This window comes from Podarcis tiliguerta (assembly GCF_965153285.1).
Source record: "Podarcis tiliguerta genome assembly, chromosome: 3".
NCBI classification, from domain to species: domain Eukaryota; kingdom Metazoa; phylum Chordata; class Lepidosauria; order Squamata; family Lacertidae; genus Podarcis; species Podarcis tiliguerta.
Window position 1 is genome coordinate 80035547 of NC_139536.1, and position 26049 is coordinate 80061595.

Genomic DNA, 26049 nt, shown 5'->3' on the forward strand with positions numbered 1-26049 from the left:
ATCCCGCACTGGTTCCCAGCACTGAGAGCGGCCAGTGGGGAGAAGCCACCAAGGGACCCCCCCCCAAGGTCAGCTATCTTATATTGTATGTGGTCAGCTCACCCCCAAGCCCAAGGGATGCTTCCTTGTGCAATATTCCCACACGGTCTCTCACCCGTCAGGGGAGAAAAGGCCGGGCGAGCAAGCAGGCAACGGAGGGCAGCCTCCTCACCAACGAGCCAGACACCCGCAAAGGCTAAACTGCCCCCGGACCCGGCCCCGGGGCGGGCGGGTAAGACGAGACTCACCGTTTGTTTTTGATTTTTCCATGCCTCCCAGGACGCTCCACGGAAAGGGGGGGGGGGATAACCGCTTTCCTCAGTTTAAATTCCGTCACCAACAGTAAACTGGCTCCTGATTGGCCGGTTCTCTAAACGCCAAAAAGATGCGCCCAGCTCCCGATTGGCGCGCCGTTTGATTGACGAGCCGGCGGGCCGCTTTCCTTCCCCCTCCACACACTCCGCCCGCCTCCGCAATGTGCCGCCGGCGGCTTCTTATGGGCTTGGGCGGAAGTGGATGCGAAAAGGGTTCGGCGGCCCTCGTGACGGGGAAAGCCGAAACGAAGCGAAACCTTGGAACTGGCAGAGCGCGCGCTGCAATGACGTAGAGAAAGCCCCGCCCCTCCCTGCCACCCGAGAGTCATTCCGCGCCAGCCAGTCCGTTCAATCCGACTCTGCGGGATGAGAGCGGCTGTGGGGGGTGACGTCATGGTAAGGTAACAAAACAGGAGCGCCGCTGAGGCCGGAGGTGGCAGGGAAGCCCAGCGCGACAGTGGCAACTCGTCTCCTCGCGCCTTTAATGGCCATAAGGAGACTTGCGTCGTCCCCCCCCCCCCGCCCCGCCACCCTCCGAGCTCTCTAGCTGCTTTCCAGCGCTGCTTAGGAGCAGCCTTGGCTGCCTCCCTTTGCACAAGGAAGATCATTGGTGGGGGTGGGAGACGACGACCCCAAAACTGACCCGAAGAATATGAAACGGACTTGACAGCGCAGTCTATACAGTCCCCAGTGTTTTGACTTTATAAAAGGAAAGAAATTTGAGGAGGGGGAGATCAACAACAGATCTTGGGAGTCCGGCAGGAAATAAAAATTCTCACATTAAACTCTTAAGCTTTCCTTTTTACTTTATTGTTATTTTTCTTCTGAAAAGGAAAAAGATCAGTTTGGACGTTTAAGGCTGCAGCCCTTAAACTTGAACTCAATAGGAATTACTTCTCTCTTTGTGTGAGAGAGAGTACAAAATGATGTGCCGAAAGCCAAATAGGTTACTGCTGTGGTGGAGTGGGTAGTTTGTGGAACCTGTTGCAACAAGACATTCACCATGTGATATCCAGAAGTGAGGTATTTCGCATGGCAGCTCTAAACAGGTTTGTCTGCAAACAATTCCCATTTACTTCACTGGGGGCTTCCTTTCAAGCAAGTGTACAAATCGCTGAAGTCAGTAAGATCAACTGCATGTGTACATAGGTTGTGCAGTCTTTAAGTAAAGGTGCAGGGGCGTTTGATGATATCAAACAAATAAGAATCATATCATTAATATAAATACCTAGACAGCATCTTCAAATCAGAGACATCACCTGGCCGACAAAGGTCTGTATAGTTAAAGCTATGGTTTTCCCGGTAGTGATGTATGGAAGTGAGAGCTGGCCCATAAAGAAGGCTGATTGCCGAAGAATTGATGCTTTTGAATTATGGTGCTGGAGGAGACTCTTGAGAGTCCCATGGGCTGCAAGAAGATCAAACCTATCCATTCTTAAGGAAAGCTGCCCTGAGTGCTCACTGGAAGGACAGATCCTGAAGCTGAGGCTCCAATACTTTGGCCACCTCATGAGAAGAGAAGACACCCTGGAAAGGACCCTGATGTTGGGAAAGGTTGGGGGCACAAGGAGAAGGGGACAACAGAGGACAAGATGGTTGGACAGTGTTCTCGAAGCTACTAATGTGAGTTTGACCAAACTGCAGGAGGCAGTGGAAGCTAGGAGTGCGTGGTGTGCTCTGGTCCATGGGGTCACGAAGAGTCGGACACGACTAACGACAACAAAAATAAACTAAATATAAATAAAGGTAAAGGGACTCCTGACCGTAGGTCCAGTCGCGGACGACTCTGGGGTTGCAGCGCTCCTCTTGCTTTATTGGCCGAGGGAGCTGGTGTACAGCTTCCAGGTTATGTGGCCAGCATGACTTAGCCGCTTCTGGCGAACCAGAGCAGCGCATGGAAACGCCGTTTACCTTCCCGCCAGAGTGGTACCTATTTATCTACTTGCACTTTGACATGCTTTCGAACTGCTAGGTTGGCAGGAGCTGAGACCGAGCAACGGGAGCTCACCCCATTGCGGGGATTCGAACCACTGACTTTCGGATCGGCAAGCCCTAGGCTCAGTGGTTTAGACCACAGTGCCACCCACGTCCCATAAATAGCAACTCACTAATTTTTATACCATAATATTTATTTATTTATCTCATGTAATTATACAGTGCTTGATTGTAAAAAACACACACCCAAGAACCCTCAAAGTGGTTTACAAAGAGAGAAAATTGTCAGTAAAAACAACTCTTTAAAAAACATTCAAAAAATAAAATCAGCAGTAAACTATAAACAAATTGAAACATACATTAGTATTTTACAGGCTGGGTAGGCTTTTCTAAACAAAAAAGTTTTTCGCGGGTGCCGAGAAGATGGCATTAGTTCCAGAGTGCAGGTGCTGCCACACTAAAATACTAATTTTTTACAAAAATGGAATGGTGGTTATAACAGTGCTAGTTCTGCAGATCAAAGTGGTCATGTGGCCATATATGGGGTAAGGCAATCTCAGAGGTAAACAGGTCTCAAGTTGTTAAGGGCTTTACACCCATGAAACGTGGCCCAGTGCAATTTTCTGAGCACAAGCATTATAGGCTGACAAGGAGATTCCAACTAAACCCGGATAACTTTTGGACAGTAAGAGCTGTTTGACAGTGGAACAGACTCCCATGAGAGGCAACGAACTGTACTTCATTGGAGGTTTTTAAGCAGAAGAAAGATAGCCATCTGTCATGGATGATTTAGTTGAGATTTCTGCATTGCCGGGGTTGGACTAGATGGCTCTCTGTGGTCCTTCCTGCTCAATGATTCTGTGATCTCACTGTTTTCAGCAATTGTGCTACAACTTTCTGGACTAACTGCAGCTTCTGAATCGAGCGCAAGGGAAGCCCCACATAGAGCACATTGCAGTAACCCAGTCTTGAAGTAGACAACGCATGAACTGCTGTGGCCCAACTTCCCCAGCTGAGAAATGGTTGTATCAATTGCAGTTGGTAAAAGGCAAGTCTAGCCACAGAGGCTACCTGAGCCTCCAGTAACAGAGCTGGAACCAAAAGTGCCCCCAGACTGTGATCCTACTCTTTCAGGGTGAGTGCAACCCCGTCCAGGGTTGGCATGACCAATTTCTTGGACATAGGAAATATTCACTGACAGTGCCTCTGTCTTGCTAGGATTCTAGTTCAGCTTGGTTTTTCTCATTCATCTCACAACTGCATCCATGCACTGCCCCAGGGACTGTATAGCCTCTCCTAATCCAGATGTTAATACACATACCAGTCCAATACATTTTAATACAGTAAATAAAACACTAACCTATCTTAAAGGGACTTTTGCTAGTTAACTGGGTTTATAATGCACAGCCTAAAACCATTAATGTAAATACTTCCTTAAGGTTCTTAAGAAGCTCTGGTAAACCATATTTTTAATAGCTGTGTCTCCAAAGGAAACATTGAAGAATAATTCTGTCAGTATAAAAAGTTCAATTAACTGAATCATCCAGGTTACTATCCCTATTTCATTGCTGACAGATGACTGTGCTCTTATCACATAATGCTAAAAATTAAATCAAAGCCACTTAGAGGAAGATTAGATGAATATTAATGTGAAAGTCAGGATATAGAATCATTCTTGCAAACAAGTACACACCTTAAGGTAGCTGACACACCTATTACGGTAGGTGTTGTAACACCAGCACACACCTGCAATGTGTGAGACAGTAAAGTGTTCAACTTGTTATGTGGAAAAGTGCTTTAGATTTGACCGTACATGTTACTCTAATTTCAACATAACACCTAAGCATCACTTGGGCACATTTTTATGCTCAAGAGTCGACAAATGAATCTTGCAAAAGTGTGTGTTAGATGTTGTGATAGCAATACTTTAAACAGATATTCAAACAACCTTTTTTAAAAAATGAATGCACTGTGTAAAATTGCATGGCAAGCAGAAAGTCTTGTGTGCCTGTCATGAATTTATCAGTAATTTGTCAATACTGTAGTTGGTTTATCTGCAATATTAAATAAGACTGTGAGCATAGCCTATATGTGATGCAAGGGAGGCAAGTCATACCTACCTTCTTCAACTATATTTTTCCTGTGCTCTTTGCCCCACTTCCCATCTTCAGCTGCCCATGATACAAATATAGATAGCACAACCACATTGAGGCCATCTCAGTGATAGCCTCGAGAATGTAGACCTGTCGAGAGAGGTGCCTCTAGTACCATATTTTTACAGCTTCTGTTGGTTGCTAAATATGTGCTTCTTTACTCTGGCCTTTGCAAATTGATTAATTGGTTTTACAGGGACCATTGTTTTCCTTTGGGAGTCCTCCCCGCTACCTTTTCAGCCTTTCTACTTCTCTCCTGCCTTTCAGTGACTAACTAGAAGAGCAGGGATGCAAAGAACGACCCCTTTCTGAGTGCTACTCATCTAGCATTACTGGGGTGAGGGAATAAGGGGGCAGTCCAAATATATGCAACTCTCTCAACTGTTCCTCATAAGGCTTGGCTTCCAAACCCTTAAGCATCTTGGTTGCCCTGCTCTGCATACATTCCAGCGTGTTAATATCGTTCTTAAATTGTGGTACCCAGAACTGGCAGAATAGAGTGGTACTATTGCTTCCTTTGACACAGACACTTCTGTTGATGCAGCCTAGAATAGCATTCACTTTTTTTGCTGCTGCATCAAATTGTTGATTCATGTTAAGCTTGGGATCTACTAAGATCCCTAGATCCTTTTCACATGTACTGCTGACAAGCCAGGTGTCTTCCATCGTAAACTGGCGCAGCTGGATATTCCTGTCTAAGTGTAGAACCTGACATTTGTCCCTATTAAAATTCATTTTATTAGTTTGGGCCCAGTTCTTCAATCAACAGATTGAAGGGCATCTTGAATCCCCCACTCTGTCTTAGCTATCCCTCCCAGTTTAGTCATTTGCAAATTTAATGAGCACCCCCTCAATTCCTTCGTTCAGGTCATTTATGAAGATGTTAAACAACAACGGTCCCAAGACAGCACCCTGTGGTGCCCCACTTGTCAGTTTTTCCCCAAGATGATAAGGAACCATTACTGAGTACTCTTTGAGTTCAGTCAGTAAACCAGCTACAAATCCACCTAACAGTTACCTCATCTAGCCCACATTTTACCAGCTTCTCTGCAAGAATATTATGGGGGACTTTGTCAAAAGTGTTGCTGGAATCAATATACACTACGTCCACAGCATTCCCCTAATCCACCAAGCTTATAACTTTATCAAAAACAGATTGGTCTGTCATGGCTTGTTTTTGAGAAGCCCATGCTGGGTCTTAGTAATCACAGCATCCTTTCCTAAGTGCTCAAAGGCTGTTTAATTATCTGTTCTAGGACCTTTCCTGGTATCACTGTCAAGCTCACCGGTTGGTAGTTACCTAGGTCTTCTTTCCCGCCCTTTTTGAAGATAGGGACAATATCTGCCCACCTCCAGCCTGCAGAGACCTCACCTGTTCTCCAGGAATTCTCATAGATAATAGACAGGCTCTGAGATTACATCCACAAGCTCCTTTAGTAGCCTTGGATGCAGCTCATCAGACCCTGGAGTTCTGAATTCATTTAAAGTAGCTACCGGTAAGTGTTCCCTTACAACCTCTTTTCATGTCTTGGGCTGCAGCTTCCTCCTTCCATCATGTATTCTGTTTATCACCAGGTTGAACACTGCTTTCTTTTTGGGCGAAGTAGGTGTTGAGCAATGGGATGCGGGTGGCGCTGTGGGTAAAAGCCTCAGTGCCTAGGACTTGCTGATCGAAAGGTCGCGGTTCGAATCCCCGCAGCGGGGTGCGCTCCCGTGGCTCGGTCCCCGCGCCTGCCAACCTAGCAGTTCGAAAGCACCCCCAGGTGCAAGTAGATAAATAGGGACCGCTTACTGGCAGGAAGGTAAACGGCGTTTCCGTGTGCTGCGCTGGCTCGCCAGATGCAGCTTTGTCATGCTGGCCACGGGACCCAGAAGTGTCTCCGGACAGCGCTGGCCCCCAGCCTCTTGAGTGAGATGGGCGCACAACCCTAGAGTCTGTCAAGACTGGCCCGTACGGGCAGGGGTACCTTTACCTTTAGGTGTTGAGCAGTTCTGATTTCTCTCTGTTACCAGTTAGCATTTCTCCATCTTCTCTATGCAAAGAACCTACCACTTGCTTGTATTTCCTCTTGTTTCAAACATAGCTGAAGAAATCTTTTTAAATTATTTTTAACCTCTCTTGCAAGCTCGAGATCATTCTGAGCTTTGGCCCGCCTGCCCGACTTCTCCCTGCAACTGTGGCTACTTTTGTATACTCCTCCTTCATGATTTCCCCCTTCTTCCACTTCTTATATCTTCGCTCATCTCTAAGCTCCTTATACAGCCACACCGGTTTCTTTAGATGCCTCCCACTTTTCATTCTTGTTGATATTGCCTGCATTTGTGCCTTCAAAATTTTACCTTTAAGAAACTCCCATCCACCTTGGACTCCCTTCTGAGTATTTCTGACCATGGGATCTCACCCAGTAGTTCTTTGCCTTCTTAAAGTCCAGAGTGCAGGTCCAACTACACTCAACTTTCCCTTGCCACTGTATCATGAAATCAGGAGGTCATGATCACTTCCTCCCAAGTTCCCCAGTACCTCCACTTTATCAATCAGTTACTCCCTGTTGGTGAGGACCAGGTTCAAGTTAGATGATCCTCTTGTTGCTCCTTCCACCTTCTGGGAAATGAAACTGACATCAAGGCAATAGAGGAATTTCTTGAGTCCCAATAGATATCAAGGGAGTTGAAGTCTCCCATGACTACTGTATCTCTCCTTTTTGAATGCTTGGTAATCTGCTCTAGGAAGGCATCATCCAAGTCTTCAGTCTCGTTTGGCGGTCAATAGCAGACCTGCACAGTAAGGTCACTGCTATTTCTTTCTCCTACAATTTGTACCCATATCTGCCTTCTGTGCTCCAGGTAATGGATCTCTTCACAAGTGTACACATCCTTTACGTATACTCCTCCTTCCTTCCTGTTCGGTCTATTCCTTTTGAACAGGTTATACCCCTCAATTTCTACATTCCAGTCTTGAGTCTTATCTCACCAGATTTCAATAATGCCTATTAGGTGTTAAGTGCTCCAATTGGTCCTGTATGTGGGTTTCCCATAAGCATCAGATTACCTTCTTGAGAAAATTGTATGGTTCTGAATGACTCACCTTCCTGCTCCCAGACAGATATGAAGCATGATTTCAGCCATATGAACACCTTTTAGATAGACAAGCCCTTGACCTATTCCTTAACCTTGCCAAGAATAATGTATAATTATTGGAAGCACTCTGTCAACAGGACTAGATAAGAATCCTTCAAGGCCTACATTTTGAGGCCCCTCCTTTGAAATTGCTGATCTGCTATTCTCTTCCTGTTTCACTGCTATTAAAGCCAGGATGTCTATGTTCATGCCACACATTCTTATTTCTTATTGGATATTATTTTCCCGATTTATCACCCAGGGTGGTGTACAACATTAACAACAGAGCAGAAGAATAAAAACATAGCACATAGCATAATGATAGGCAGCATAATGATAAAAGAATCATAATAACAGTTCCCTCCCCACACACATATTTAACATGCTATAGATTATTTAATAGCCGAATGCAAGGGTAAAGAGGAATGCTTTTGCCTGGCGCCTCAGAACATATAATGGTGGCACCAGGCAAGCCTCTCTGAAGAGAGCATTCCACAAACCTCCCGGAGAGAGGGGACATAGAGCTTGTCTTGGATGACAAGCACAGGGTCCGTGTCAGTCTGTATAAAGTATTGAGGTCCTGAGCCATGTAAGGCCTTATAGGTCAACACTAGCACTTTGAATTGGGCCCAGAAACTAATTGGCAGTCAGTGCAGTTGGGCCAGGATTGGTGTTATATGCTCAATATATGTCTTCTGGTGAGTAATCTGGCCATTGAATTTTGCACCAGTTGAAGATTCTGAGTATCTTCAGAGACAGTCCCATGCATGACGCATTGCAACAATCCAACCTAGAGGTCACCAAAGCTTAGCCCCATGTTCATACATGTGGGTCACAGGGATTCTACCCTCCCCCCATAGCATTACTGCTTCTATTGCAGAGCTACGCTGTCTCAAGTGCAGTTTTGAGGGTTTCGTAGATGGCATGCTAGGAATGATATCGCCTTGTTTGTGGTGTTTATGATGAAGCACTTGAACACTGCCAAATTTGTCATTTATATTGGCTCAAGAGAAGGCCCTACCCAGTGACACTGCATCACTACATGTTACAGAAATTACAGGGACAGATTTGAAAATAAATGCTGTTCATAGCAAGCAGGCAGAGAACATGTAGCAGCAGGGTCAACAGAACACAGGAAATGTATCCCCCCATATCATTTGCGGATAAAACCAGGCCTACCAAGCCCAGCACAGGCTGTGGAGGTTTGCGTCAACACTCTCTTTGCAAATTCAAGGACACTTAGTGCAGATTTTGCAAAAATTATGGCCAACTTGAGCAAGTATACCATTTAAAATCCACTAGGAACTGCAATAGATCCTGACTGACTGTATGGCGGTGAAGTCCAGAAGTTGTATCAGTTTCAGCATGCCTATGGATTCTGCATTTTTTCCAGATGTAGTCATAAATGAAAATGGATTCTGGTTCTGGATTATCAATAATCAATAAAATGCCTTTCATCACATTTTATCTTGGGATCCGTTGCCAGAGTTGAGGCCAACAAGTATACTTTGTGATTACAAGGAGAAGGTGGTTGACCCTGCTAGAAGCTGTGATGTGAATGTGCTGTATGGCTCTTTCAAAGGGAAGCTTCCACTCAACATTGCAAAGGGACAGTGTGAGAGCCTCTTGGGAAGGAACTGAATCGGACCACTAGGAATCAGTGTCCAAGGAATTCATGGCATCACTGCAAGCCAAGTTGTCAACAGATTTCCCAGTGTTTTCTCTGAGGAACTGGGAGCTTACAACGGGGAGTCAGTGTCATTCCATCTGGATCCAGTTATTGCATAAATTCACATGAAGCCCAGAAACTTGTCTTTTGCTTTGCAAGGAAAAAAATTGAGGGAGATCTTGAGCATCTCATCAAACAATAAGTCTTTGAACCAGTTACACATACCCAGTAGGCTGCACCAATAGTGCCACTATTAAGCCTAATGATAAGGTGAGACTTTAAGAGACTGCAAGTGCACAGGGAATAAGCCACTTACACCGTATCAATAAGCCTATGCATTCTGTGCTGGAGTCTTTTGCTCAGTTTTTATGACAATACACTTGTCCATATAATAATAATTATTATTATTTATTATTCATACCTAAAAACTTCCCTAAACAGGGATGCCTTCAGATGTCTTTTAAAAATCAGATAGTTGTTTATTTCCTTGCCATCTGATGGGAGGGCATTCCACAGGGTGTTCGCCACTACCGAGAAGGCCCTCTGCCTGGTTCCCTGTAGCCTCACTTCTCACTGTGAGGGAACTGCCAGAAAGCCCTCGGAGCTGGACTTCAGTGTCCAGGCTGAACGATGGGGATGGAGATGCTCCTTCAGGTATACTGGGCCAAATCCGTTTAGGGCTGTTAAAGGTCAGCACCAACACTTTGAATTGTGCTCGGAAACGTACTGGGAGCCAATGTAGGTTTTTCAGGACTGGTGTTATGTGGTCTTGGCAGCCACTCCCAGTCACCAGTCTAGCTGCCGCATTCTGGATTAGTTGTAGTTTCCAGGTCACCTTCAAAGGTAGCCCCACGTAGAGTCCATTGCAGTAGTCCAAGCAGAAGATAACTAGAGTTTTCACCACCCTGGCAAGGCAGTCCATGGGCAGGTAGGGTCTCAGCCTGTGTACCAGATGGAAATGGTAGACAGCTGCTCTGGACACAAAATTGGCTTGTGCCTCCATGGACTGCTGCGAGTCCAAAATTACTCCCAGGCTGCGCACCTGGTCCTTTGGGGGCACAGTTACCCCATTCAGGACCAGGGAGTCCACCACACCTGCCTGCCCCCTGTCCCCCCAAAACAGTACTTCTGTCTTGTCAGGATTCAACTTCAATCTGTTAGCTGCCCTGCATCCATCAACCGCCTCCAGTCACTCACACAGGACCTTCACCGCCTTCACTGGTTCTGATTTAAAAGAGAGGTAGACCTGGGTATCCTCCACATACTGATGAACACCCAGGCCAAACCCCTGATGATCTACAAGTCTACAAGTCAGGAAGAACAATTTCTAAGGCTGATGTCCTGAGCCATATGCCATTATGGAAACCAGATTGTGATGTGCTACCTCCAATGGAAGTTTTGATGTTGGAAGCCCTTCCATGTGCACCTCTGCAACCTGATCAAGCTGCAGTAGTAACTTCTTCAGATCTTCTAGTACTTCGTGTCTTTCTGGGGGTGGTGTGGGTGGTCAGTTGCAAAACTGTCTGATGAATTCAAGTTATTCACTAGCCACCAACATGAGCTGTCTGCTCATAAAGGATGTATTTTATGGATAAACCATGTTGTTATCCTAGAATGTAATTGTCAAACCATCTTGCCCACACTTTGTGCAGCATATGCATGAATCATATGCATGAAAGCATTGGATAATAGCTATGTCTGGTGACCTGGAATTGACTCTAACTTTGTAAAGATTGTCAATGAGTGCAGCACATGCCAGGCTACTTGGCATAACCTACCAAAGACATCTATGTTCCCATGAGATGGTCAAGACAATATTGATTTTGCAGGACCATTTCAAGGGACTAACTTCTTGACTGTGGTGAATTCCTTCTCAAAAAGGCTTGAAGGGCTCTTAGTCCCATCTCAAACATCTGCTGCAACCATCACAACCTTGCAACAATTATTTGCAACACATGGATTGCCAGATGCTGTAGCCTCTGACAATGGGTCTGTGTTCATATCAATGGAGTTCAGTGAATTTGTGGACCACCTTATCCAAGCTGTCGCCATTGCACCTCATTATCCTCAAGCAAATGGCCAAGTTCAATGGATGATGCAGACAACAAAGGACGCTGTGGATTGTCCAGCGTATAGATGGACTGGTGTGGCATCACCATGTTTATCAGTTGAGTAGGCGTTCTTCTCCATGGATGGAATGTATATTCCTACTCTTCAAGGTTGGGAATTGCACCATTTCCTCCACCCACATTTGCCTCTGGCCCCAATCACTACTGGCATTCACCCCCACCCCACCCCAGAGATTGACCGTAAGAGAATGTGGCCAACCCATGGCCAGCTTCCCCATAAAGCTCGTCTGCAGAAGGAAGCATGAAGTGCTCCAAAATCTCCTGGTAGATGGCTGCGTTGACCCTGGACTTAATGAAGCACAGTAGACCAACACCAGCTGATGACATGGCTCCCCAAATCAGCACAGACTGTGGAAACTTCACATTGGACTTCAAGCATCTGGCATTGTGTGCCTCCCCATTCTTCCTCCAGACTCTGGGTCCTTGGTTTCCAAATGAGATGCAAAAGCTGCTCTCATCAGAAAAGAGATTTGGGGAGCCATGTCATCAGCTGGTGTTGGTCTACTGTGCTTCATTAAGTCCAGGGTCAACGCAGCCGTCTACCAGGAGATTTTGGAGCACTTCGTGCTTCCTTCCGCAGACGAGCTTTATGGGGATGCTGATTTCATTTTCCAGCAGGACTTTGTCACCTGCCCACACTGCCAAAAGTACCAAAACCTGGTTCAATGCCCATGGGATTACTGTGCTTGATCGGCCAGCAAACTCGCCTGACCTGAACCCCATAGAGAATCTATGGGGCATTGCCAAGAGAAAGATGAGAGACATCAGACCTTGATTGAAGCAAAAGGGGCCCAAACCAAGTACCGAGTACATGTGCATTCTTCTACTTCTCAGAGGTCCAATATTGCTCTATTTGCAGTCCTTGTTTTGCTGATTTCATTTAATATTCTAATTTTCTGAGATTGTTAATTTGGGGTTTTCATCAGCTGTACGCCATGATCATCACAATTATAACAAATAAAGGCTTGGCATATCTCGCTTTGCATGTCATGAGCCTATCTCATATATTAGTTTCACCTTTTAAGTTGAATTACTGAAATAAATGAACTTTTCCACAATATTCTAATTTTCCGAGTTTCACCTGTATATACTGCTTGATTGTAAAAAGAAGAAGCTCAGTGGACTACAAAAAGAATTAACAATAAAATTATCAGTAAAAACAATTTTAAATTTCCAGCAAAAAACCTAAAAACATATCAGCATTCTAGATATCTTGGTAGGCTTGTCTAAAGAATTTTTAAAACAAAATTATCAGGTGCCTAAAAAAAAGTACAGTGATGGCGCCTGCTTGATGTCAATAGGCAGGGAATTCCGAAGTGTAGATGCCGTCACACTAAAAGATCGATTTCTTACAGATTTGGGGATGATATTATGTGGCACTTGTAGCAGTGCTACTTCCACAGAACAAAGTGGTCAAGAGGGAATATATGGGGATAAGGTGATCTCACAGGTAAACTGATCCCAAGTGCTTAAGGGCTTTGCATACCAATAGGAACATCTTGAGCGTGGCAGGAAGGTAAACGGCGTTCTGTGTGCTGCGCTGGCTCACCAGATGCAGCTTGTCATGCTGGCCACGTGACCCAGAAGTGTCTGTGGACAGCGCTGGCTCTCGGCCTATAGAGTGAGATGAGCGCACAACCCTAGAGTCTGGCAAGACTGGCCCGTACGGGCAGGGGTACCTTTACCTTTACCTTTTAGGAACACCTTGAGTGTGGACCAGTCGCAGATTAGCAGCCAGTGCAGATCTCTTAGCACACGTGTTATATGCTGACAAGGCCTTGCTCCTGTCAGCAGTCATGCTGCAGTATTCTTCACTAACTGCAGTTTGTGGCTCCAGCGCAAGGGAAGCCCCCCACACAGTGCATTACAGTAACACATTCTTGAAGTAACCAATTCATGAAATCCTGTGGCCAAGTTTTCCCAGTTCAGGAATGGTCATAGCTGTCGTACCAAATGCTTCTGGCCACTGAGGCTACCTGAGACTCCTGTGGCAGAGCTGGATGCAGAAGCACCCCAAGCTGTGAACCTGCTCCTTCGAGGGAGTCCAGGGTAGGGAGTTGACCCATTTCTTAGATATGGGAACTGCCTACCCACAATACCTCTGTCTTAGCAGCTCAGCTTGTTTTGCTTCATCTGTTGTCCCATTGCATTCAGGCACTGACCCAGGGATTGTATGTCCTCATCTGATAATTATGTTAAGGAGAAATAGAGCGGGGTGCATTTGCATTCTGGCGGCACCTTGCCCCCAAGCCAACTAGTGACCTTCATCTTCATATTAAATAGCCTTGGAGATAAAATCATGTCCTGCAGCCAGGGCCGAGCTGCCTATGAGGTTGCGGCAGCTTCCAAAGACATCTCACAATCGGTACACTCTGTGAGATCTCGCTGGAACCCACCATTATCGTCACATCTTTGTGGGCGCTGCCATGCATCCCAGTGGCGGCAGGGTGGGGTCGCAGCTTCCCATTTCGCCTCAGGTGGCAAAACACAACACATTGCCCCTGCCTGTGACACCAGGGGGCTGAAAAGCACTCTCCAGATGCTACTTTCTGGACACGGTCTCAAAGGTGGGATTGGAACCACTGTAGTACAGTGCCCCCAATTCCCATTTCCTTGGAACCAGTCCAGGAAGACGCCATGGTCGATGGATGGTATCAAATTCCAATAAGAGATCAAGAAGCAGTAGCAGCAAGGTCTCACTCTTCCTGTCTCACTCGCTGCAAAGGCCATCCATCAGGGTGACCAAGCCCGACACAGTCCTGCGGCCTGGCCTGAACCCAAATTGGAATGGGTCAAACTAATCTGTGTCATGGACTGGTAGTCTAAGGGGTCCAGAGTTTGTTTCTTTGGGAACTGTTGCACCACACCCACAGGTAATGAAGTGTTTAACTACACTGTGGACCCAACCAAGTCAGCCCACCTCTGCTAGATTTAATAAGCCAGGAAAGGTGGCCCTCACCTGATAATTATGTTACGGAGAAATAGAGGGCATGTGGCTAAATGTCCAGAGGGCATGTGGCTAAATGCTGCCAGCACCGTGCCCACAGCAGCGGATTGCGCAAGCGGAACCTGATCCCACTACACATTCTCAACAGTGGCACTCGCTACTTCAGCTGGAGCTGTCACAAGTGCAGAATCAAGATCACTCTGGAGTCAAAAGCCCCCACAAAAGGTCCTTATTTCTTCTTCTACCAGTAGTTTTAAACGTTTGTTTCTACATTTAGTCGCTTCGAGTTGCTACTGTGAAAAGGCAACAAATCCCCATTGAGGTCTCTCGGCGCAACCTATCTCACAGGGCTATGGGGGGATTCAACATGCGGACCAAGGGCGGGAGGAGGGTGCATGCCACTCGGAGTGGCTTGGTGGAAAGGAATATAAACAGGCAAAGGAGTGGGGCGACACGGTCTCTTTTGGGGTGCGGGGGGTCACACCGCCTGAAGGGTCCCCCAGTGCCAGCGCTCCTCCGTGGCAGCTGGTCAAGACATGGAAACGGGGGAAACCCACCCACGCCAGGCGCTGCAATGGGGGCCTTTTGCGTCTGGCCTTATGGACGCCCCACACTGGGATCGAGCGAAGAGACCAAGCAATACCCGCCCCCGCCGTGATCAATAAAGCAGGTGGTTCAACTCTGAGCGCGCGCGCCCCCGCCCCGGGTCTGTGCGCGTGCGCCTGGACGGGCGCTTTGTGCGCTGCCCCCGGGAAAGGCGACGGCCACGTGACGCAAGCCGAGCTAAGCGCTCCTCTCCATCCCAAGGTGCCTCCAGCCTCGGCGCCTGTTCTTCTGCCTTTTCCCTCCCTCCCTGGCCCCGGGCACGGGAGTCGTCTGAAGCGAGGCGGGGCCTGCAGATAGATACCCAGAGACAGAGATTTAAATTTCATTCTCAGCAAGAACAGCAGCAGTAGCGGCAGCAGCAGCAGCAGCAGCAGCCCCGGCGCACAGCGACAGACGCGCGCGCGCCCCGACCAGTCCCGCCGGCTCCTCTGCCGCCGCCGCTCGCTCGCTCGCTCGCTTGCCCTGCCCGCCAGCCAGCCAGCCAGCCAGCCAAGCAGCCATGGGCCACTCCGCCGCCGGGGAGCCGGGCCTCATCGCCAACGTGGTGAACGACACCTTGGAGTTCTATCGCTGGACCTGGACCATCCGAGGTAACCGAGCCTGTGTGCGCGCCCGCCGGCCGGCCGGCCAAGCGACGCGCTGCCAAGCCTTTGTTAAGCTCCCCGCAGCCTCCTTCTCCGCAGCCGCGCTTCCTGCAGGCCCCTTATCCAAGTTGCATCCTCTTAGCGCGCCTGGCTGGCCACAAGGCACCTGCCGCTGCCGCCGCCGCCGCCTCCTCTGCCATCTCTTGCTGCTCCGGCCGCCGCCTCAGCTCCATCTCCGTCTCCCTCCATCCCCTTCCCTCGTCCAGGCCGCAAAGAGACGGCCAGGCAGCAGCAGCCCCCACCCCCCGCGCCCCGTCTCCAATTCCTCGCCTGCTGTCACTGTCACACAGCGGTCAAAATGGCTCCGTGGCTTCTGGGAAAGCGGGTCTGGGAAGGAAGGTTGCGACGCGGATCTGGATCTGGCTTTAGATGGGGCCTGTTTAAGCGCTCTCTCCCCCACCCCACCCCCAGCAGCCAATAGCTCTGAAAGTGGATGTTTTCGGTGTGGTCTTTCTTCTTTTTCTGTTCACTTCACCGTCATTCCCCTTAGGGGGCCCGCCAGCTAGAAGTGCAGCAGGAGGAGCAGGCTCCGTTTAAGTTTGCTGCATAAGGTTTTCTTACAGCAGCTCCCACGCAGCTGCCTGAATATTGGGTGGAAACTGCAAATATGCATACATATACATACATACATATACAGATACTGTATATATTAAATATAAAAAGATTCCCCACCCCATTGTGACTGATTTCAAATCCTTTGTTACTGGAGACTTGGCTGCGATGGTAACCATGTTAATTGCTGGTCACTGTGTTCCATCACTGCATAGCAGAGCTTTCCGAGCAAACTGGGAACGTGCCAGTCACGTTGCTGCTCTTGGGCCCAGGCCCACAATGAGAAATGGAGTGGTTTGCAAAGTGTCTCCCCCCCACCTCCCATTGTTACAGGGTTAGCTTGGGGAACATGTGGAGGACACACTGGGAAAACAGCCCTGGGGTCATTTGCCATCATGACACATTAGATATTAGGCTTAAGGCAGATCCCATTTTGGTAAGATAGACTGGTTTGCATTGTAATCTGAAAGTTATAGCAGAGTTTCGTGAGATGGCTATGTGTGGTTTAATTAAAATGAAATGGAGTTCAAGGCCTGGTCTCACATTTCATTTTATAAGGTGTAGGCTCTTCCCCCCCCCCTTCCCTTCCCCATTTTCAAGATGAGATGTTATTGCAGAATTGATGCTGGATAGATCAATATCCATCAAGTAGGATCAGTAATAAAATAGCTACAGCTGGAATTTGGAACAAGGCCAAAGAGTCAGAAAGGTACTGTGCAATCATGTGCATGTTTGCTTAGAAGTCAGTCCCACTTAGGTCAGTGAGATTTACTCCCAGGTAAATGGGCATAGGATTGCAGTCTTTGAGTGGCTTCACATATGCAGTGGCAAGGATGTTGGGCAGTATTTGTCAGTATTTGTACATACAATTCTGGCTTATGAAGGGCATACCTGAACAACCCACTAAACAATATTTTTTAATACATACTCATTAAAGGGCAGAGATGCACTTAATGAATGTGTATGACTGCATTTATCTTCAAGAAGGCAGGACTGTCTTTTATGTACACGTTTTACTCTTAAGTATCACTTCTGCACAGCTGTAAAGATTGTCAGGTACTTATTGAATGCCAAGATGGCTCTACAATGAACCTATGATGGATTTCACTGCTATGGAATCCAAGTGGCCTTGGTTATAGATCCCAGTAACTCATTATTGCATGAGCTGCCTTCATTCCTATTCCCATCCCTTTCTGCCATCTGTTGGATTGTAAATTAATCTTACGTTTTCAGTTGAGACAGCACATTCTTGCTTGATCTGCATTATTGCACTTCATGTCCTGATCTCACTTTCAGACATACTTCAGATATATTAACCAACATCTGCATTTCCCCAAAATGTAAAAGATTGAATAAAATGCTGTAGTTGTATGTTTTCAATGAGCCATTTTGCATTCCTACAGTGCTTTTATATGATTCTCATTTAACATAAAAGCAAACTGCTGCACTAGTCATCTCTAAGAAACTTTTAAAGACAAGGTTTTAATAGCAAAGTAGTTTTCTGGTCCTAATTAATAACTACTTTGCCTCAGAATTGCTAGAGTTTACATTGCACAAATCAGCAACAGCCAAAATATCAGCTCTTATAGAAGAAGGTAGACTATTAGTGTGGAAGAATTTGGCAGCAAACCAGAATGCTATGATATGGACTCACTCCGCTGTCTTCCTCTCTTTGAGGGAATACTAATTATCACTTAGACTGCTGAGAAAATAGTGCCTAACTTATCTTGCTTAGTCAACTGTTTGAGATTGCCATACATAGGTGTCAATTGTATGGCATAATCTGAGATGCCTCTGTGACAAGAAAACACACACCCCAGTTAAAAATGTTAAAGTAGGACATTTTAGTTTATTCATTTTTTGGCTCTTTGGAGAACCATGAGATTGTGGGGACATGCTGTGGGTGAGGAACTATATGAGATTTCAGCTGCTTTCCTAAACATACTGGCCTCCAAAGCCGTCAAAATTACTTGTAAGCAAGCTCTGAGAGTGTGCTCTTGCAGCCCTTATCGGCGCATGCAGTTTTTTAGAATCAAAATAATATTTCTATCCTGATGTCACAGTACTGTAGGAGGAGTCCTCCAAGCACTGCGGCTGCATCTCTCCATTCATTTAATTGGTTCTTGAAGAAGCCACACCCCAACGCTGTTTGAAATAAATGCAGTTCTGTAGCGGAACTGCTAGGGCAGATTGAGTTCTCTTTCACCAAATAACATTATTACAGTGCAATGTGCTGGATCATTTGGTTATACAGCGCCAACGTTTTTAAATTTATAACAGTACAGCTATTAATTTACTACAGGGGTGGGTAGCTTGTGCTCCTTCAGATGTTTTTGGACATCAGTTCCCATCATCCCTGACTACTGGCCATGCTGCTAGGACTGATGGGAGTTGGAGTCCCAACATCTGGGTGGCTAATGCCCCCTCCCCATCCTTAATGGCTGAAGACAACATTGATCTGTGGGCTTCCAGCATGCATTTAACTACCACCCAGTGTTAACTGTTGCCTTCCTTTTCCAAAGCTTTATTTTAGAACAAGGATGGAGCAAATTTTGGCTCAGTTGGTAGAGCGTGAGACTCTTAATCTCAGGGTCACGCGTTGAAGCCCCCCAATGGGCGAAGGATTCCTGCATTGCAGGGGGTTGGACTAGATAACCCTTGTAGTCCCTTCCAACTCTACAATTCTGTGATATGATTATATGCTATAATTCTGCGTAACCTCTGTGTCACTGTCTATGCTACTGAGAGAGTCAGGAAAGCTTGAGGTGTTGGATGATGCTTTCAGTGGGATGGGCACTCCTTTACTCTTTACTCCATATTTTCCTGGCCACATTCTCATGCTTGTTGTAATATTTCCTGAATACTAATCCCTGATGCATGCAAATACTGGTGTTTGTGGTTTCAAAAATGTGGGTTTGCCTATCAGATTGTAGAGCTCCTTGATAATAGCAGTGATGCTACTCAACAGATGAATCAGATCATCTGTTGTTCCGCAGCATCATTTCTCAATCCACATCATCTTGAAATTATACCATGCTGTGGCCTTGCCCAACATTCATATTGTAAAGGCTTTTGCCATGTGTTAATATTGCTCAATGAATAAGACATTTCACCATGTTGGAAACATCACTACACAGCAACATTGCACAAGGAATGAATATTTTTTCCCCCCTCAGAACACCTACACAGTTTCCCTTCATTGTTCTCAGCATTCTCATATTTCTAAAATCAGATTCCTAAATATTTTTTATTGTTCTTTCGCAACTCTAATTAGGTCCCTCAAGGCCAGCTCATGCAACTGTATCACTCATACAATGTGATAATTTTATGGAAGTTGCTTTCTGGAAGAGATTTCATCAATCACAGAGTATAGCATGAATTTCTGTCACAAGTTGACTGCTCAGAAATTGCATCATGGTAAAGCGGAATGTGAATTAGCTGCTTTAATGTTCAAAAATTGTTCGCTGTGTTTCTAATTTCTTGCTTTCTATAAGTTGAGAACCTGCAGGATGTAAGAGATAAGAAAGAATGTTGGGTGAAATTGTGTGTGTGTGTGTGTGTGTGTTGTGTGTTTATAAATTAGAAATTGAGCAGCTATTGCTTGACTAGGAGGTTAATATAAATCTGAAGTCTTCTGAAAGATTATTAGTAATACTGATATATACCAAGTTATTATTATCAAAGTTATACAGCATCTTTATGGCTTTAGTTCCATGTGATCACTTTATTTTAAAAAAGGCATTAGTCCTGAAAAGGCAGTTCTGAATAAGTGGTAAAATGACCCAATATATTCAATGAACATAGCTTTATAGTAAATATATATGCACCCAGTTATTAAGCAATATGAAAAGTAGTGGTGGAAGAAAATCTAAGAATTCTCAGCCATTATTCCAGCTAAGGAGAGCCCTTGTCCAAGAATATTTTTTGCCTCTTGTTTTTTGTTTTTGTTTTTAACCTGTAGACTCTTTGCTTCAAAGCACTTGAGCATGATCATAAGTTAATAATATTACTGGGAGAAGTGAACTTCTAAAACCATAAACTCAAACTACAAGTTAATGGGCACACAGAACTCTCCCCAGAACATTTTCCATTCATTTCATTGGAAGGACCAAATCCACACATGCATACCTTCTGTGTATGGATCAGGTGCCTTCATTGAAATCTGTGGGGTGATCCATATGGGCAAGAGATCAATGTGCAAATCTGAGCGCAGTGATCAAACGGGAGAGCACTTCCAGGTGTGTACAGTATGAATAGCTTTGCGCAACATCAGATGCTCAGCGTCTTGAATCTGAGCGTCCCTTGATGCTCAGAAGCAGATTTGGGCTTGTGTGTGAAGGGTTGCCAAGTAAAGAGAAAACCTCATGTTTACAGATTACAAATAAATCCCTTTTATAGTTTCAGTTCACCAAGGGGATTGTTCTGTTCTCAGTGATAATCTGACCTATTCCAGATAGAAAGATAAACTGGGATGCTTGAAAAAGCAGTCCAACTGGCAGGTTCCCCAGAATTGCTATGTACCTCTTGTACCTCTTCCTACATTTCAAGTTTAACACCTGAATTGCACCATCAGTAGGGTGGGGAGATCCTGTTTTATGATAGACCAATGAACTGAACTCAACAGCACAATCCTATACATCAGGCTTCCCCAACCTTGTACCCTCCAGATGTTTTAGATACAACCCCTATTAGCCCCAGCCTTGATAGCCATCAATTACGGATGATAGAAGTTGTAGTCCACAATATTTGGAGGTCACCAGGTTTAGGAAGGCAGCTATACTGAATACCTTCACGTGTTCACTCAGAATAAGTCTGCTGAGTTTATTGGGTCTTATGCCCAAGCAAGGTGATATAGAACTGTACCTGCTTCTTTGTTCTCTGCCACTGCTATATTGTTTTTGACTGAGCATTCATTGGGTATGATGGGTAAATCAGAGTTCTTATTTCCACAACACATTGTCTCATAGTCTCATTTATTGTGGTAATTTGCAGGGATAAAATATAGGTTTGGATCCCAACTCAGTTGTGCTTCGCATAGAGCCACTGAGGCTGAAGTTTCATCACAAATATCAAGTCACATTGATTTTGATGGGCTTACTCTAAGCGTGACTTAACCTAGATAGGTCCAACACATAATATTTAATATTACAGTCAGTAGAGTAATTGAATAGTTATGCATTTTGACTCCAATGTAACTTTGCTCCATGTTCCTTCTAGTTTTGCAGGGACGTTCTCTCAGGAGGCTAATGGCTGTATGAGCAGAACAAATGGAACTGTTTTGCTCCTCAGCATTTTACTAAAATCAAGGAGGAGAAACCTGTGGCCTTGCAGGTATTATTGGACTCCAACTCTTATCAGTCCTGGCCAGCATTGCCAGTGATCAGGAATAATGGGAGCTAGAGCCCAACAGCATTTTGAGGGCCACAGGTTCCCCACCCATGATTTTGAGCAATTGCTACAGAGGCAGTATTCATACATCCCTTCAGTTTGATCTCTGTGCATTTCAATATCCTTCCTAGCTTATAGTGCTGGGATAGGAATGGGGTAGAGAGATGTTTCTCATCAGAAACTCAGTGCACACTTCAAAGGACTACAGGTCTGCAGGTGATTAAATAAGTATTATTCAGTTATATATTTTTCCAGGAAATCTAATCCTGAGATACAGTTCATTGTGCTTTGCAATTTTCTTGCCCTGTGGCAATACATTTTCACACGTGACCTAGCCTAGGGAGTGTGCTGACAGAAGAAATAGTGACCGCCCTTTCCTCTGTTCATAGAAGTTATTAGTGAAGGTGCCACCCAGAACGTTAAAAAACAAATTCTGGTGGTGTTACACTACACAAAATGATCCATTAGATTTCAAGTTTATTGGGCCTTTTTACGCAGAAGTCCCTTACTGATCACTGGAGTTTACTTTTAAGTAAGTGTGCATAGGATCATGTTCTTTTACTTGCCAGAGGCATTTTGAGGTGCTTCAGACTTCACTATAAACTCCCTCCCCACCCTGTGCTTACCAAAGTTATATCAAAGACCAAGTGGACAGACAGCTTGCATTGATCCTAAGCAAATTTTTACCATTCAGATAACAAGAAACAACAAATAACATTCTCCCCATAGCAGTTTCAGGTAAGATTGGGAAGAGTGATCCGAACACCTGATTTGGATGAGGCAAATGTGTCCCTCTGCTCAACTTTGCCTGATTTCATTGGCCTGAACCACCAGGGGAGTCCAGCTGCTGAGCAGCCCAGTGCATCTGCCCCAATGGACAAACACTATATTGCCACCACACAAAGGGGTGGAGAGGAGACAGAGCTGTTGCAATCACATGATGTTAGCAGGCTGTCTCAGGTTGCGGTAGATTCTGTGCTGTGCCAGCTCTGCCTTCTCCTCACCTCCCAAACATGCTATTTCAGGGGTATCCACTTATTACTGCCACAGAGAATGCCCTCTTCTGGTCCGCCACCACCACCATGAACTTCTGAGTGCAGTGAAACTACCAAGTCACCACCCTCTGCTGATCTGATCCTAGAGAGTCTGTAGGGAAGGATATTTGAGGACTAGCTTGGTTAGGGTTTAAATGCCAGTATAAGCACCTTGAATTGGGACCCAGAAACAAATTGGCAGTCATGGTGGATATGTTCTTATGTATATGACGAGTTAAAGCCTCATTCTTATAACATCAACACCATTTTAATACAGAAGGCTTATATATTTTGTATTATCATAGAATCGTAGAGTTTGAAGGGACCCCGAGTGATATATTGTCCAACCCCCTGCAATGCAGGAATCCTAACTAAAGCGTCCATATTCTATGTATTTTGTGGGCTGTTTAGATACAGCATTACCAGTGGATAAAGAAATAGCTCAATCTGTGGAAATTACCTTTGCCTAGCAATCAAATGGTCACAATTAGATTTCTAAGCATACTTGGCAGGAGGTATGTGGGTGTTTCTAATGCCACCCTTGGCTGGATATTATGATTGTAGTTTACCTGGGAGTTTCTTCTGTGTAACATTTCTATTGAAATGCATGGAAGCTTCAGAAAGGCAGAAACTTTTTAATGTAACAATGCCTAGGACACCAGTAGGTTTTGTGCAATTGCTCTTTTGTACAACTCACATTCATTTCAAGTTTCTGGTATCCTTACTTTGTTGCCGTAGTCTAGCAAGGATAGTGTTTTAATAATAGGCTTCTCCATATGTGGATCATCTTTGCAAGAGTAACACTAAAGAGTGGAAATTCCAAATCAACACCCCATTGTGTGTGTGTGTGTATAGTGGAACACAGGGGAAGGAATGCAGCTCAGTGCTTAAGCATCAGCTTTGCATATGGAACATCCCAAGGAAGAAATCCCTCTATGAAGTCCTGGAGAGCCGCTGTCCATCAGTTTCAGCCGTTCTGAGCTAGACGAACCAAGGGTAGAGCTAGATGGACCAAGTATAAGGCAGCTTCCTATTGTCCTACTAAGGGACAAATGGCAGTCAGCCAGCACCAGCCAAGAAGCTCGCAGAGTGGTCATTAGACAAGTCACAATCTCTTAGCCTTGCTTTTGTCACATGGGTTATTGTGAACTTAAAATACAATTTCTCTTTTGGGTGATCTGAGCTTTATGGAAGAGAAATGCAATACAAATATGGTGAATAAACAAATCAGAGGTAGCAGCACTAGTCATCTTTGGTAAAGGTGATGCTCGTATGCATCAGCATGCAGCGGATTGCTACTGTAAACGAGGAAAGGTAACTGAGTGGTTTCATAGAATCTTAGAGTTGGAAGGGACCCAAGGGTCATCTAGGCCAACCCCCTGCAATGCAGGAATCTCAGCTAAAGCATCCATGACAGATGGCCACCCAACCTCTGCTTAAAAACTTCCAAGGAAGGAGAGTCCACCACCTCTCGTGGGAGTCTGTTCCACTGCCGAAGAGCTCTTATTGTTAGAAAGTTTTCTGAATGCTGGTTGTAACTTGAAGCCATTGCCTCGAGTCCTACCCTCAAGAGCAGGAGAAAACAAGCATGCTACCTTTTCCATGTGACAGCCCTTAAGATATCTGATGTAGTTTAAACCATGTGACAGCCCTTAAGATATATGATGTAGTTTAAACCATAGGACTGTAACATGCATGTTTGTGATATAGTATGTGATTTTTGTGTGTCTGACAATTCACTACTGCCTTTCATCTCAGTGACAGATGAGTTGTGTTGTGTTTTTCATATGTTTTGAGAAGCATAGCTTGGCAAAATTTCTAGAATTTAATCTACAGCATGTATTGTTGAATTAACCAGTTCAACAGGGATGTTGTTCCACAGAACAGGGTCAGCCACATTGCATTGCATTTTTCCAGATGTTTGTCTTAGTTGTTTATAATGATTTAACTTGTTTTAATTGATGGTGATTCTTTAGTTCTATTGTTTGTTTTATTATTATTTTCATTATCTTGTAATGCCACATGTGAATTGGATTCTTGCCTTTTGCTAATTTGTTTTCCTATTGTTGTTGTCTTTTGGATTGATAGGATGGCAGCATGATTTTTGCTGTTGCACATTTTGCCATTTCTGCGGTCTCTATACTGCCTTAAATACAGTGATGTAGAAAGGTGGTGGTATACAAATTGAAAATGAAATGCAGGGAGAACTCCCCTTCAAGTTATTGTGCCTGCAAAAATCCTACTCTGACCATTGCAACAGTTGTGTGGTCAAGTTGACAGCATGTATATGATTACTGAAGGAACTGAAGGAAAATAAAAAACAGAAGGTCCTCCCTCCTAGCCTACATAAGGAAATCAGAATGTTTGCAGGTCAGAGCTGCTATTGCTGCAGGAGTCCAAGTTAATGACACAGCCATCTCTTAATGACACTAGTATCTCTTAAATGCCACAAAATGTATTTGCAGCTTAAATTATTTTACGGAAACTAAATCTAGATTCCTTAATATAATAAAGAGCAGTAGTCAACTAAGTCCTACTCAGAGTAGACCTATTGACATCAATTAACCTAAGTTAATCATCCCCATTAACTTCAGCAGGTTTACTTAGAGGAGGACTAGTGTTGAATATCGCCCAATAATTTCTCCTGCATATAAGTCATTGCTTTTATTCCCTCTTCAAGCCCCTTCTGGTTTTAGGAGATATTGGGGAAGGGGATGGTGACAATTCGATTGGCCCACCCCTCACCTCTTCCTCTGCTTGTGACCCATCCTGCAGCCCCACCTCCACCTTTGACTGCATGGATCCTTCCCCCCACCCTGTATCCTGTTTCACAGCTGGCACCAAGCCCCATAAATCACTAGCCCCTCTCCTGGGTCCACCTCCAGCTCCCCCACCTCTGTCATGCACTTGTCAGAGTCCTGCCAGTCCTTGACAATTTTTATTTAATTGCTTTTGCAATAAATATTCATTATATTTTCAGCTAGAACTAATATGCTTTCCCTATATTATCCTTTGCATTTCCATTATTGCCATTACTACCAGGTATTTCTGAAATGATGCATTTTGAGTTTTAGTGCCCCCGCCCCCTAATTCTACAGTCGCAGAAGTATGGAGGGCGAAGTATCCATAGCAATAGTATTAATTTTTCTATTGTTTTTTCACATTCTGCAAGCAAATGTTTGGAGAGAGTGCCTTAAATTGTAGCAGCAGTTTTCATTCTCCCGGTGTGTCAAACTTAAGTAGGGTCATGCTGAAACTGCATTTGTAGGAATTCGGCATTCAGTAGTTACCATATCCAGGTTTGTGGTGGCATCAGAAGCCATGTGGCTGGAATTTTCCTCCAATTGGCCTCAAGTTCATTAAGGCGGAGTTATTCCGGGAATGTCACTATAATTAAAGGGCAGATATCTGTATTCAACTTTATGACCACATTTGTGGTAGTGTGTGTCAGCGGGTTTCATTTTGACTGTGTTTGCTCAGGATTTAGTTGGAACCACATTTTGGTTGTTGTGGTTGTTGTTC

The 26049-nt window shown here is 45.1% G+C and overlaps 2 protein-coding genes across 4 annotated transcripts in view; one reads left to right on the forward strand and one right to left on the reverse strand.

Annotated features, from left to right (window-relative positions):
* TTK (TTK protein kinase) overlaps window positions 1-7035 on the reverse strand; it is a 39126-nt gene extending 32091 nt beyond the window's left edge. The window contains exon 1 of one of the 3 annotated variants that reach the window (XM_083431163.1): window positions 6831-7035. In XM_083431163.1, coding sequence (XP_083287289.1) covers window positions 6831-6918 — 88 coding nt within the window. In that variant the 5' untranslated portion in view covers window positions 6919-7035. Of the gene's footprint in view, window positions 1-154; window positions 263-287; window positions 1591-6830 lie in introns of those variants that run through there. The other 2 variants (XM_083431164.1, XM_083431165.1) reach the window with 2 other exon arrangements.
* A 7993-nt stretch (window positions 7036-15028) lies between these two features.
* The window catches only part of ELOVL4 (ELOVL fatty acid elongase 4), a 45171-nt gene continuing 34150 nt past the window's right edge, over window positions 15029-26049 (forward strand). Inside the window, exon 1 of the mRNA XM_083431216.1 lies at window positions 15029-15499. Coding sequence (XP_083287342.1) covers window positions 15409-15499 — 91 coding nt within the window. The 5' untranslated portion in view covers window positions 15029-15408. The remainder of the gene's footprint in view (window positions 15500-26049) is intronic.